Here is a 14,615-nt window from a genome sequence, read left to right on the forward strand (position 1 = left end):
TGTTGAAAGAGGCCAGATGTGAGTATAAACAAGATTAGAGCAGAATGTAAATAAAGCATCATGTACAGAAGAGATCTGTGGTCTAGAGGCCTTTTCTGAAACTTTCTTGAAAAGGTACAAAGGTTGTGAAGCTGAATGCAAATCGTTCTGCATGCTATTTAAGTGTCAGGAAAGAGATCATAGCATTTTGTGTGTGTGTGTGTGTGTGTGTGGTTAATTAACTGCAATATGCTCAGTCCTAGATGCAGCCGTACAGGCCTGATTTGTCCGTGCTCAGCTTAATAATCATGCGCGTTGTTACTACTGTGTCAATAACCAGGAAATGGTTTCCGTGCCGAAGTTATGTATGGTGTGGAAGCCAGGGCTTCAGGCTCCTGGCACATTCACTTATTTGTCTTTCTTTAATTTTCTCTTGTTTCTGAGCCTTTTAAGCCAGTAATCATGGCACTTACCCGTGGGTGTTGCACGACAATTCATTCAGAGGTAACCACGGATAGCATCAAAAGACACCACGGAAGTTAGTTGGTACACTGTCTGCCTGTCTGCCTGCCTGCCTGCCTGTCTGGAGGCATAACCAACCACCACTCTGACTGGGCCCATAGCCACAAAGCATTTAAAAGTAGGAGTGCTAATCTAGGATCAGCTTTCCTCTCTTATACGTTCTTATTCAAAAGTCAAAATCGATCCTAGAGATGCATAAGGGTTACAGTTCACCGTCTGTCTGGAGGCAGCAGAATTAACCACCACAGCTAGATGTAACTCTAGATCAGGAAAAGTACCAGGAGTTCACAACAGTGACTTTCTCAATGCAGAAAGCCTCTCTGTAAACAGAAAGCTGAAGCCACTGCTGTGCTTTCAGGTGAAGTATCAACTTTCAGAGGTTTTTTTTCTCTGCGTAGCGACTTTATGTTTACTCTCCATTAACGGAGCAATTACATATGAGTGATTAACGCAGTGTGGGACCGTGTTCTTAAAGCGATGCTAATTACGTACAGCGACACAAAGCTACGTGCCTCAGGACACTGTCTTGTCTAGCACTGGGCTGGGTGTCTGGAGGGAGGGCTCCTGCAGAGTTCAGACAATAGTCCAGGCTTACCTCAGCTTCATCTGCTCCACCCTTCCCAAGTCACGTTCCAAACTCCAGCCCCTTCAACCATCCCATCCCTTCCACCTGTCCTCAGCATACTACTCTCTCATGACATATCCCCAGCTGCTGCCCCATACTTGTCTCTGTGCAAAATGCTATTATTTATAGGATCACTTCCCTTCCCCGTGGGGAGAGGAGACACAGGTTGTGTCCCAAATAGCACCCTATTCCGTACATAGGCCTCTGGTAAAAAAAAGTAGTGCACTATGGGAATAGGGTGCCATTTGGGATGCACACACTGTGTGGAGAGGGACGCTATGGGATGTCACAGAATGCATTCTGTCAGCAGGAAGAAAGGGTCACCTTAGAGACACTGCAAACGGCCACTACTCATCAGCTAGGCAGCGTGGTGGTTGACACTGTCATTGCCACTGGTGGGTGAACCACCTGAGGTTGGACAGCTCCAAAATGAACAGGAAACCATCTCAGAAGGCTAGGAGGAAGGTGGGGACGGTGGAGGTGAGGGTTTGTGTGTTCTGGGAAAGACAGGATGACGCAGAGAGGTGAAAAACAAAGTAGACACCTTCACAGATTTTTTTTGTATAAAAAAAAATGCTCTGACTGCTTTGTCTGCACACACACACACACACACACACACACACACACACCTCCCCTGTGGGTGGATGTACTACATGGCGGCAGATTGAAACCAGTGTTTGATATCTGCAGAACAGAGCCTGTTAATGGGAATGCAGAAAACAGCACGGCCGCTGCAATGGCTGGAGGGACACGGCAGCAGCAAGATTGGCAAGTGGCATTTGAGTGGAGAAGTGGAGAGCAGCTGGGAGGTGATTGGAAGGCAGTGAAGGGGGACGAGGGGCTAAAGCAGCACCTCTGTATTGATCGCCTCGCTGCAGAGAGAGAGAGAGCTGTGTCTGGGATGACAGTGGGACCTCACAGCGTGTAGTGTAGAGGGAGAGAGAGTGTGTGTGTATCACATCACCCACTTTGTCAGCACTGTTTTCCTCTTGATCCCTGACCTAAATACGTTTAGTATGTGTGTCAGACTGTCACATCTATAGAGATATCATTTCACACCTTATATCTATATCTATTCCTCAATGAATGTTGCTGTTGATAGCATCTTATCAGAATATGGTCATGGTTTGGTGGTGCCAAGGCACCTTGCAGGCTGTACGGGATCGTAAGTTAGGTTGGCTAATGTGTTTTACAGTAGTGTGTGGTTTGCAATGTGAAACTCTAAAATCAAGATCAAACATAAAACATACTGAAAGTCAAACTTACACTCCTTACATTCTGAGAAGTGAATGCTGCCGTAGTGATGTATTGTAACAACTCTGTTTCTAAGTTTTGAGCCTGGGAAAAACTCTGTATAGAGTTTAGGTAAGGCAGCACCTTTGTGACACCATCTTTAGACAGCCAGACAAAGGCAACTTGGATGAGAAAAGTTCCTTAACATTTCCTTTTGACGACAAATGAAACTGTACGACATAAAGAGTATAAAGAATTGATGATACTACCTGTGGGTTCTGACAGAAAGGAAAGATAGCGAAGCGAAAGTGTGTGTGTTATCCCACAGCTTTGTGATTTCTTCTCAAGTACCTGTCTGACGGTAACCTTGAAAAGAAGCCTCTTTTGTCTCCTTTGAGCCACTACGATCGTGTTAAAAGTAGAGGGTGCTCTGCTCTGTATCCCAACATCTCTCCTCTCGTTCTCTCTCATCCTGGATCTCTGATGCTAATCCTGTACCGTTGAAGGGTCTGAGATGCAGCCGGTCTAATTAAGCTAAGAATCTAAAGTGTTAAGTGCCTCGCTTTCTTGACATGCTCCACATTTTCCCATATGCAAATCATGTGCTGTGGATTCCACCCATGTTTTATTAGACCCTTAAAAAGTTAGCTACACTTAGAGAAGAAGATGGTCCGATAGGAGAGAGAAGAGGACGGACCAACCAACCAAACAAGCCTATGCGGAATGGAGGATAGTTTTAAAAACTTGTAATTAGGTATTTTTTGAGGGTGGGTTTTGAAGTTCAAAGTGGTATTCACAAGGGCCTGCTGCTTTTTAATGAGTCCAGGATTGGAAAGTAAAAAGGAATTTGTGAAGAAGATATTTTGAGTTGCCATGCTTGGCTCGAAGTTATGTCAATAATGTATGGCATGGGCCACTGGGGTTAATTATGAGTCAACATCCATTTCCATCTGGGAAATTACAGAGTCTGAATCCAAAATGGCATCTTACTCCCTAGATAGTGCACTACTTTTGACCAAGGTCCATAGTGCACTATGTATGGAATACAGTGTTATTTGGCATGTAAACGTTCACTTCAGCAAGAGAAATTACACTCTGTGTGTTTGCCTCTGCCAAAATGTGCCACATCACATGCCCTTTTAGAATGATGGGGATGTTTTCAGGAAGGCTAGCAGTCCCGTTTTAGTGCTTCAATAAGTGAGCACCAACACTGAACGTTTTTCATTGTGTGTTGTACCAGCGCAGATCATTTGGGGGAAATTGGCAGCAGATGTTAGAAATACTCTGTTGTAATAAATGCCCTTTGAAATGATCAGTTTGAATATGTCTAAATTGTCTTCCAGAACTGCTATTACTGTACTACCATTCAGAGTGAATAAAGTGAGTAATGCTAGAATAATTGGGAATAGACTCCTCAACTTTGCAGACATCCTGTATGTTTGGTATGTTCTAAACCCAGCGGACATGTTGTGGGTGTTGGGTCAGGTGTGTTCCTCACCTGGCTGACTCTGGCAGGGGTGAGGATCATGTCCAGAACTCCTGACCAGCCTGCCACCACCCCTGTAGGCACCGCGTAGGCCAACGCTATCATCAGGAACCGGACGTTACTGGAGGGAAAGAGAGAAACAAAGGCTTTTTAGCAGCAAGTCCTACAGTATCCCTACCTAGCAAACTTCCTTCTCTCTGGTTGACAGTGTCTGGAGACCTGCCACCAGACAGCCTCTTGCTTTCCTATCCTGTCAGCTCACACCACCTCTTATTGTCAGGGAGGATCGATCCCACCTCAGTGTAGTGACAGAGAGATAAACACCTGGTCAGGAACCAGGAAGAGAAGAGCTGCCTGGCAGGCTGGCAGGGCTAGGCCGGAGGTGACACCATGATGAGGTTTGAATACAGGGGAGAACAACAGCTATGAAATGAGATTGAGATGAAGAACCAAGATCCTTTGATGAGGTGACACCAACCACACACAGACGCACTAAACTGATGAATCAGCCGAGGCTCAGAACAATAGGATTAACTGATCTACTTAATCATGTATTTATTCATATTAATGGGTTTGGCAATAGTAGCATGTCCACAAACAAAGTAATTTCACATGACAGACTATTTATTTCCCACATCTGAGATGATGATCCGAGACAATGACTTCCTCTGATTGTTCTGTGAATCAAAAGATCCCTGGAAGGAAGGTCATTCCAAAGTCCAAAACTATTTAGCTCCATCTAATACCCCATCTAACGTCCCCCACAGGCATACTTTCCCAGACCAGATAGTGGCATTATCGCTTTTGCTTTCAAGTAGATTAAGCCAATCCCATTTAAATCAATTCCCCAGCTCTGATTCCTCTCTGTGGGTCTACAAACTACACATTTACCACCTGCTGTAAACAGTTTGTTGATGGTTATGAGAATGTTCTAGGTTTATGCTCTGCCATTGAGACATTGTCAGGGTGTATCGGATAGAACCAAGGCATCGTTCAAACAAGGGAACTAAGTGAGATTACCTACAATATGGAAACAGAGGCTAATTCTGTGTGGTCTCTGGCCAAGTAAAAGTCTGAGATGAGAGACCAGGGGTAAATCTAATAGAAATGGTTGGAGTTGGTCATATCAATGTTGACTCTGGCCAGGTCTGCCAGTCTTTGTAAACACTGACAAACCACTAAGAGGTGGGTTATTCTCAAGCATGAATTTTACAAGATGCTAATCACGATCATGACCACGACGCTGGTTGTTAGTCCAGCAAAGCAGGCCATGGTTAGTAGCCAGGAACAATGTCACACCTGGGGAGTGTGCAAGTGTACACGTCGGGTACTGCTTTGGGAGAATACGAAGTATCATATGACAGACCCTGGGTGGGTGCTCCATGAATCTGTATCTCTACGGAGGTTCTCTTCAAGGAGAAGAAAACTGCAACATTTCTCTCTAAAGTGCCAGAGGAATATATTGATGTCGTTTAGTGCTATGCAGCAACTTGGGACAAGTTTCCTCCTCAACTTAGCTTGAAACAAAACAATAGACTTTCAAGTCTGAGTCTAGATTTTCCTCAGAGTTGCTTTTCATCCCCCCTCCCTCCCTGAGGATGAGGAACGCCTTAAGCATTCACCAGATGTCCCTCCGAGATACATACAGGACGCAGCCGGCATATCAATGGATGTCATGAACAAATGCATGAGTAAACGCCAGCCGTCCATCCTGAACAGAAGCTAGGAAAACAAACAGTCCTGTGAGAGAGAGAGAGAGAGAGAGATTTCCCCTTCTATGACGGCTGCTGTCACTGTCAGACCAGACGGCTAGAGATTTAATGGTGCTGTTAGAGAGGGGTGAAGTGATGGTCCTCAAATTAAATCAGCGACATGGCAGGGACAGGGTTTTGGGGCGGAGGCGGCAGTGATGAGAACAAGGTGTTATGGATGATTGTAATTGGGCAGAGAGTGATTGGAGGGGTGCCAGACAGACAGTGTTAGCAGCTAGTTGAGATGGAGGGTTGGAGGGGGGGCGTAGGGGCGTAGGGGCTCCTCTGTTAGGGGGAGTCTTCTCTGTGTTCAGCTACACACACACACACTCTCTCTCCTGGCTACACAGGCCTGATGATTGGCGAGACACTGGTATAAATGCTAATAAAGCATGATGGGCTGGCACCACTCTTAACTCTCTCAGCTGATTACCTCAGTCTGTGCTGAGATGAAACTGGGATAAACAAACTCTGAGGAGACAGACAGGAAAGCAAGCTAGGGGATGTACTGTATGTATCAACAGTAGGAGTGCTGAGGATCAGGTCACCCCTGTCCATTCATTACATTCAATGAGGTAAAACGGATCCTGGATCGGCACCTCTACTCCTATCCACTGTAAGAGTGTACCCGAGTACCCTGTCCTGTGGTACTTGGCCTTGGAGGAGTCTAGGGGGGAGAGAGAGACAAAGAGAGCGAGAGAGAGAGAGACAGAGAGAGAGAGACAAAGAGAGAGAGAGAGACAAAGAGAGAGACAAAGAGAGAGAGAGAGACAAAGAGAGAGAGAGAGAAAGAGAGAGAGAGACAAAGAGAGAGAGAGAAGAGAGAGAGAGAGAGAGACAAAGAGAGAGAGAGACAAAGAGAGAGAGAGACAAAGAGAGAGAGAGACAAAGAGAGAGAGAGACAAAGAGAGAGAGAGACAAGAGAGAGAGAGAGAGAGAGAGAGAGAGACAAAGAGAGAGAGAGAAAGAGAGAGAGCGTTATAGACTCATAAAAGTGACTTGCCCTCTCTCTCCAGCTACCAGCTGCTACTGTATTATTAACCTTGCTGTGATGGCGGCCGGCGGGAAATCAATATCCTTGCACCTTTTTCCGGCCCACAGCTTATTTAGATTACTGTATAGTAAGGTTTTATCCCAAATGGTACCCTATTCTCTATGCAGTGCACTATAGCCCATAGGGCTCTGGTCAAAAGTGGTGCACTATATAGGGAATAAGGTGCTATTTGGGACTCAGACTAAGTAACCACAGCCGAGGGCAACGCTGCAGAGGGTGAAATATTCCGGGGAGCCACGAAGCCAGGAGCATCATCAGCTAAGTGCCATTTGTCCTTGGCAGGTCTTGGCTGGAGTTCAATGCATCAGAATGAGGAGGATAGAACCTTCCTAGGCAAAATGTCTCATACAACTCACTCAGACAGCCGTGCCAGTTCCTTTCCATAGCATTCAAATCCTCTATATTTATGACATCAACCAACTTCAATTCTGTCTGTTTGTATTTAAATTAAAAAACAAATCTACTCCCTGTTTCTTTTCAAATTACTATTCACATTTAATACTCAGGTCCACCACTACACCACTAGAACTGACACCAATCTCCACACCCCTTTCTCCCGTAGAAGACTAGGCCAATTTTCCATCTCCTACAGAGAGAGGTCCATCTCCTACAGAGAGAGTTCCATCTCCTACAGAGAGAGGTCCATCTCCTACAGAGAGAGGTCCATCTCCTACAGAGGTCCATCTCCTACAGAGAGAGGTCCATCTCCTACAGAGAGAGTTCCATCTCCTACAGAGAGAGTTCCATCTCCTACAGAGAGAGGTCCATCTCCTACAGAGAGAGGTCCATCTCCTACAGAGAGAGTTCCATCTCCTACAGAGAGAGGTCCATCTCCTACAGAGAGAGGTCCATCTCCTACAGAGAGAGTTCCATCTCCTACAGAGAGGGGTCCATTTCCTACAGAGAGAGGTCCATCTCCTACAGAGGTCCATCTCCTACAGAGAGAGGTCCATCTCCTACAGAGAGAGGTCCATCTCCTACAGAGGTCCATCTCCTACAGAGAGAGGTCCATCTCCTACAGAGAGAGGTCCATCTCCTACAGAGAGAGGTCCATCTCCTACAGAGAGAGGTCCATCTCCTACAGAGGTCCAGGTCTCCGCCTATTAGCCTTTCATTTTGATTATGCACTGTTCTTGAAATTTCTTCTTACTTCTTTACCCGCTTATTCATCATCCATTTTGCTACTTATATTTTGTATGGTTTTGTTTTCTAAACATTGAAAGGGAGGATATTATTTTAGTTTTCCTTTTAAACCTTCATCATATTGTTTTGTATTTCCTTGTGTAAATAAATAATTTTTTAATAATTATAGTGGGACCATCATCAATACTAACGCTGCTAGCTAACGTCATTACTATTCTAAGAGTAGTTGTCAGGTAGTACTGCTAACTTTTCTACATGTGTGGAGAGCTGGGCTGTGTCCCAAATGACGAAGGTTAGCATTTATTGTCATGAATGTTGTTCTGTAGGCAGCTCTGCAGTGTGGTCACTAGCTGGCACAGCCACAGTCATAACATCGGATTTTAAACCAAACCATCACCGTAACCACACTGCTAACCCTAAATTAAGACCAAAAAGCTCATTTTGGTTTTCATGAATTTCTACAATTTCTACTTTTGATTTTGCAGCTGCACCATATAGCAGAAATCGCTCAGTTCTGCCTCCAGGGCAAGATTCTTGACAAATCAAAAGACAGCCATCGCGCTCTCCCAGAAGCTTGGCTGGTGCGTAAAACCCAAAATTCATGACAAACGTCAACCTGCCCAAACGGCACTGTATTCCCTATTAGTGTGTTACTTTAGACCCTGATCAAAAGTAGTGCACTATAAAGGGAATTGGGTGCCATTTGGGACACACCCCTGCTATGTGTTGTGATGAGGCTCTGCATCAGACCTGAACAGATGGGATAACCTATCAAGCTCCAGATCATTAACTATGGTTCAAACTCTCTCACCAACAGGATGGAAGAAAGGGCAAAAGTGGTGGCTTAGGATACACCTCAAAACCTAGCTAACTCTGGGAAACACTGGTACTACAGAAGTGGAAAGGCTGGCTTAGAAGGAAGGATACGACTCAAGACCTAGCTAACTTCAGAAAACACAATTTTGCTGCTAACCCAAGTTTATCTTTCTTTGAAGAGTGGAACTTACACACATAAGGCCCAGCTTTTATTTTTTTCCCTTCCATCTACAATCCTCAGCCAGACAGCTACTGATGCTGCTTGAGTGTGAAATAGGTCAGACTGTCCACTGGAAGGCTGCCTATCAGTGGGACTCCAGATGTGTGTATGTGTATGCATGCGTGCATCAGACAGTGTCTTCATTGGGTTTATGTCAGCTTGACTGGTATTATCCCTCTCTTGAAGCTGTGTGCTTTGCAGGGAGTTTGTTATTGCTTATCAGAGAGAGTCGGTGAGAACTAGGGAGAGAGAAAGAGAGAGAGAGAGAAAGTGAGTGAGCAAGTGATAGAAGGAGCGAAAAAGACAGAGCAAGAGAGAGAGAGAGAGAAAAGGAGAAAGAATGAGAGAGCTAGAGAGGAAGAGAGCGAGAGAGAGAGAGAGAGAGCGCGCTCCATCTGGCTGGAGGGGTTGACTGTAGGGAGATCAACCAGCCTGTTCACTGGCGGTCTGTCCACAGCCCAGCGCTTGATCCCCGGCACACAGACAGTGCATTCTGAATGCAGGCTGTATGACCATGTTACATGACCATAGACTCCAGAGGACCATGGACTCCAGAGAACCCTGGCTATGTGAGCATGTTACATGACCATGGACTCCAGAGGACCATGGACTCCAGAGAACCCTGGCTATGTGAGCATGTTACATGACCATGGACTCCAGAGGACCATGGACTCCAGAGAACCCTGGCTATGTGAGCATGTTACATGACCATGGACTCCAGAGGACCATGGACTCCAGAGAACCCTGGCTATGTGAGCATGTTACATGACCATGGACTCCAGAGGACCATGGACTCCAGAGAACCCTGGCTATGTGAGCATGTTACATGACCATGGACTCCAGAGGACCATGGACTCCAGAGAACCCTGGCTATGTGAGCATGTTACATGACCATGGACTCCAGAGGACCATGGACTCCAGAGAACCCTGGCTATGTGAGCATGTTACATGACCATGGACTCCAGAGGACCATGGACTCCAGAGAACCCTGGCTATGTGTGGATGAGGAGAAGAGGATGATGATGATCTATTTATTAAGCAGAGCCAGGGGAATGTCAGTTCCATCTTATGACTGTGTATTTAATCGAGGGGGAGAGAGGATGTCTTTGATGAACATTAACTAGCAGGCCCAACAGATGGCGCGTGGCAGAGCAACAAGACCCCTTCATTTAGTTTCTCCATACAGACTAACAAACAGACCCATTCATTCCTTTCTCATCTCAAAGTTAAAACAGGACAAGGTATGTTGAGAGGTGTCCGAGGACACCCCAGGCCCTTTTGTGACTGTTGTGATGAATCATTTTAAGATCTAATAAAAGAATGACCACTTAATGTGTGTGATGATGGCAAAGGACCCGACAGTACATACCTGAGTAGTCTGCAGATGCTGCTCCTGTAGCTGAGTCTCTGGCTGGCAGCAGCCACACTGGGAGGCATGGGGGGTCGGGAGGGGAAGTAAAGCAGCACCGCAGCAAACAGCATCGCCACCACACCTAACTCTTTATGTCAGGAGGGACACAGAGACACAGGAAAAGACAGATCAGTAGCTTATTAACACAGTCAAATAGAAGGGTTATTATTGGTTTACTACCTACCTGAACTCAGTCAATGTGTCACTAACAAAACCATTCCACCCAGAATCACATGTCTTTGATCCACCCTACTTGAGATAGAACTATGTAGGACTGGCAGAGCACAGAACCTGAGGACATACGGTGCCTTCAGAACCTATTCACACCTCTTAACTATTTACACATTTTATTGTGTTACAGCCTGAATTTAAAATGGATTAAATTGAGATGTTTTGTTACTGGCCTACACACAATACCCAATAAAGTCAAAGTAGAATTATGTTTTTAGAAATGTTAAAAAAATGAAAAGCTGAAATGTCTTGAATCAATAAGAATTCAGCCCCTTTGTTATGGCAAGCCTAAATAAGTTCAATAGTAGAAATGTGCTTAACATGTCACATAATAAGGCTCGCTTCGAGGCAAGTAACACTGAAACATGCATGAGAGCATCAGCTGTTCCAGACGACTATGTGATCACGATCTCCGCAGCCGATGTGAGCAAGACCTTTAAGCAGGTCAACATTCACAAGGCCGCAGGGCCAGACGGATTACCAGGACGTGTACTGCGAGCATGTGCTGACCAACTAGAAAGTGTCTTCACTGACATTTTCAACCTCTTCCTGTCTGAGTCTGTAATACCAACATGTTTCAAGCAGACCATCATAGTCCCTGTGCCCAAGAACACTAAAGTAACCTGCCTAAATGACTAGCACTCAGGTCTGTAGCCATGAAATGCTTTGAAAGGCTGGTAATGGCTAACATCAACACCATTATCCCAGAAACCCTAACACCCTAATTTGCATACCGACCCAACAGATCCACAGATGATGCAATCTCTATTGCACTCCACACTTCCCTTTCCCACCTGGACAAAAGGAACACCTACATGAGAATACTATTCATTGACAGCTCAGCATTCAACACCATAGTGCCCTCAAAACCCATCACTAAGCTAAGGACCCTGGGACTAAACACCTCCCTCTGCAACTGGATCCTAGACTTCCTGACGGGCCACCCCCAGGTGGTAAGGGTAGGTAACAACACAACCGCCACGCTGACCTTCAACACGGGGGCCCCTCAGGGGTGCGTGCTCAGTCCCCTCCTGTACTCCCTGTTCACTCATGTCTGTACGACTCCAACACCATCATTAAGTTTGCTGATGACACAACACTGGTAGGTCTGATCACCGACAACGATGAGACAGCCTATAGGGAGGAGGTCAGATACCTGACTGTGTGGTGCAAGGACAACAACCTCTCCCTCAACGTGATCAAGACAAAGGAGATGAATGTGGACTACAGGAAAAGAAGGACCGAGCACGCCCCCATTCTCATCGACGTGGCTGTAGTGGAGCAGGTTGAGCGCGTCAAGTTCCTTGGCGTCCACATCACCAACAAACTAACATGGTCCAAGCACACCAAGATGGTCGTGAAGAGGGCACGACAAAACCTATTCCCCCTCAGGAGACTGAAAAGATTTGGCATGGGTCCTTAGATCCTCAAAAGGTTTTACAGCTGCACCATCAAGAGCATCCTGACGGGTTGCATCACTGCCTGGTATGGCAACTGCTCGGCCTCCGACTGCAAGGCACTACAGAGGGTAGTGCATACGGCCCAGTACATCACCGGGGCCAAGTTTCCTGCCATCCAGGACCTCCATACCAGGCGGTGTCAGAGGAAGGCCCTAATAATTGTCAAAGACTCCAGCCACCCTAGTCATAGACTGTTCTCTCTGCTACCGCACGGCAAGCCGTACCGGAGCGCCAAGTCTAGGTCCAAGAGGCTTCTCAACAGCTTCTAGCCCCAAGCCATAAGACTCCTGAACATCTAATCAAATGGCTAACCAGGCTATTTGTTATTTTTATCTCTTACTTTTTGGGGTGGGGAATTTTCTTAAAACTGCATTGTTGGTTAAGGGCTTGTAAGTAAGCATTTCACTGTAAAGTCGACACCTGTTGTATTCGGCGTATGTCACAAATACAATTTGATTTGAATAAGTTGCATGGACTCACTGTGTGCCAAAATAGTGTTTAACAATGATTTTTGAATGACTACCTCATCTCTGTACTAGAGGTCGCCCGATTAATCGGAATGGCCGATTTCAAGTTTTCATAACAATCGGTAATCGGTATTTTTGGACGCCGATTTGCCAATTTGTATTTTTTTACACCTTTATTTAACTAGGCAAGTCAGTTAAGAACACATTCTTATTTTCAATGACGACCTAGGAACGCTGGGTTAACTGCCTTGTTCAGGGGCAGAAGACAGATTTTTACCTTGTCAGCTCGGGGATTCAATCTTGCAACCTTACGGTTAACTAGTCCAACGCTCTAACCACCTGCTTTACATTGCACTCCATGAGGAGCCGCCCTGTTACGCGAATGCAGTAAGAAGCCAAGGTAAGTTGCTAGCTAGCATTAAACTTATCTTAAAAAAAACAATCAATCAATCATAATCACTAGTTAACTACACATGGTTGATGATATTACTAGTTTATCTAGCCTGTCCTGCGTTGCATATAATCGATGCGGTGCGCATTCGCGAAAAAGGACTGTCGTTGCTCCAACGTGTACCTAACCATAAACATCAATGTCTTTCTTAAAATCAATACACAAGTATATATTTTTAAATCTGCATATTTAGTTAATATTGCCTGCTAACATGAATTTATTTTAACTAGGGAAAATGTGTCACCTCTTGCAACAGAGTCAGGGTATATGCAGCAGTTTGGGCCGCCTGGCTCGTTGCGAACTGTGAAGACTATTTCTTCCTAACAAAGACAGCCAACTTCACCAAACGGGGATGATTTAACAAAAGCGCAATTGCAAAAAAAAGCACAACTGTTGCACGACTGTACCTAACCATAAACATCAATGCCTTTCTTAAAATCAATACACAGAAGTATATATTTTTAAACCTGCATATTTAGCTAAAAGAAATCCAGGTTAGCAGGCAATATTAACTAGAGAAATTGTGTCACTTCTCTTGCGTTCATTGCACGCAGAGTCAGGGTATATGCGACAGTTTGGGCCGCCTGGCTCGTTGCGAACTATTTTGCCAGAATTCTACGTAATTATGACATAACATCGAAGGTTGTGCAATGTAACAGGAATATTTAGACTTAGGGTTGCCACCCGTTAGATAAAATACGGAACGGTTCCGTATTTCACTGAAAGAAAAAACGTTTTGTTTTCGAGATGATAGTTTCCGGATTCGACCATATTAATGACCTAAGGCTCGTATTTCTGTGTGTTTATTATATTATAATTAAGTCTATGATTTGATAGAGCAGTCTGACTGAGCGGTGGTAGGCAGCAGCAGGCTCGTAAGCATTCATTCAAACAGCACTTTCGTGCATTTTGCCAGCAGCTCTTCGCAATGCTTCAAGCTATACTGTTACACTGGCAATACTAAAGTGCCTATAAGAACATCCAATAGTCAAAGGTATATGAAATACAAATCGTATAGAGAGAAATAGTCCAATAATTCCTATAATAACTACAACCTAAAACCTCTTACTTGGGAATATTGAAGACTCATGTTAAAAGGAACCACCAGCTTTCATATGTTCTCATGTTCTGAGCGAGGCACTTAAACGTTCTTACATGGCACATATTGCACTTTTACTTTCTTCTCCAACATTTTGTTTTTGCATTATTTAAACCAAATTGAACATGTTTCATTATTTATTTGAGGGTAAATTGATTTTATTGATGTATTAAGTTAAAATAAGTGTTCATTCAGTATTGTTGTAATTGTCATTATTACAAAGAAATATATATTTTTTAATTATAAAAAAAAAAAAAAAAAAATCGGCCGGTTAATCGGCATCGGCTTTTTTGGTCCTCCAATAATCGGTATCGGCGTTGAAAAATCATAATCGGTCGACCTCTACTCTGTACCCCACACATACAATTATCTGTAAGGTCCCTCAGTTGAGCAGTGAATTTCAAACACAGATTCAACCACAAAGACCAGGGAGGTTTTCCAATGCCTTGCAAAGAAGGGCACCTATTGGTAGATAGCTAAAAAATAAAAATAAAGCAGATATTGAATATCCCTTTGAGCATGGTGAAGATATTAATTACACTTTGGGTGGCGTATCAATACACCCAGTCACTACAAAGATACAGGAGTCCTTCCTAATTCAGTTTCTGGAAAGGAAGGAAACTGCTTAGGGATTTCACCATGAGGCCAATGGTGACTTTAAAACAGT

The 14,615-nt window shown here is 44.6% G+C and overlaps 1 protein-coding gene across 1 annotated transcript in view; it reads right to left on the reverse strand.

The window, feature by feature from the left end:
* The window catches only part of LOC115160946 (solute carrier family 49 member 4), a 55,485-nt gene that overhangs the window by 18,965 nt on the left and 21,905 nt on the right, over nucleotides 1-14,615 (reverse strand). The window contains exons 4-5 of the mRNA XM_029711510.1: nucleotides 10,199-10,328; nucleotides 3,858-3,966 (exon numbers count right to left, since the gene is read on the reverse strand). Coding sequence (XP_029567370.1) covers nucleotides 3,858-3,966; nucleotides 10,199-10,328 — 239 coding nt within the window. The remainder of the gene's footprint in view (nucleotides 1-3,857; nucleotides 3,967-10,198; nucleotides 10,329-14,615) is intronic.

The sequence above is a fragment of the Salmo trutta genome, chromosome 24 (genome assembly GCF_901001165.1).
Source record: "Salmo trutta chromosome 24, fSalTru1.1, whole genome shotgun sequence".
Taxonomy (NCBI): domain Eukaryota; kingdom Metazoa; phylum Chordata; class Actinopteri; order Salmoniformes; family Salmonidae; genus Salmo; species Salmo trutta.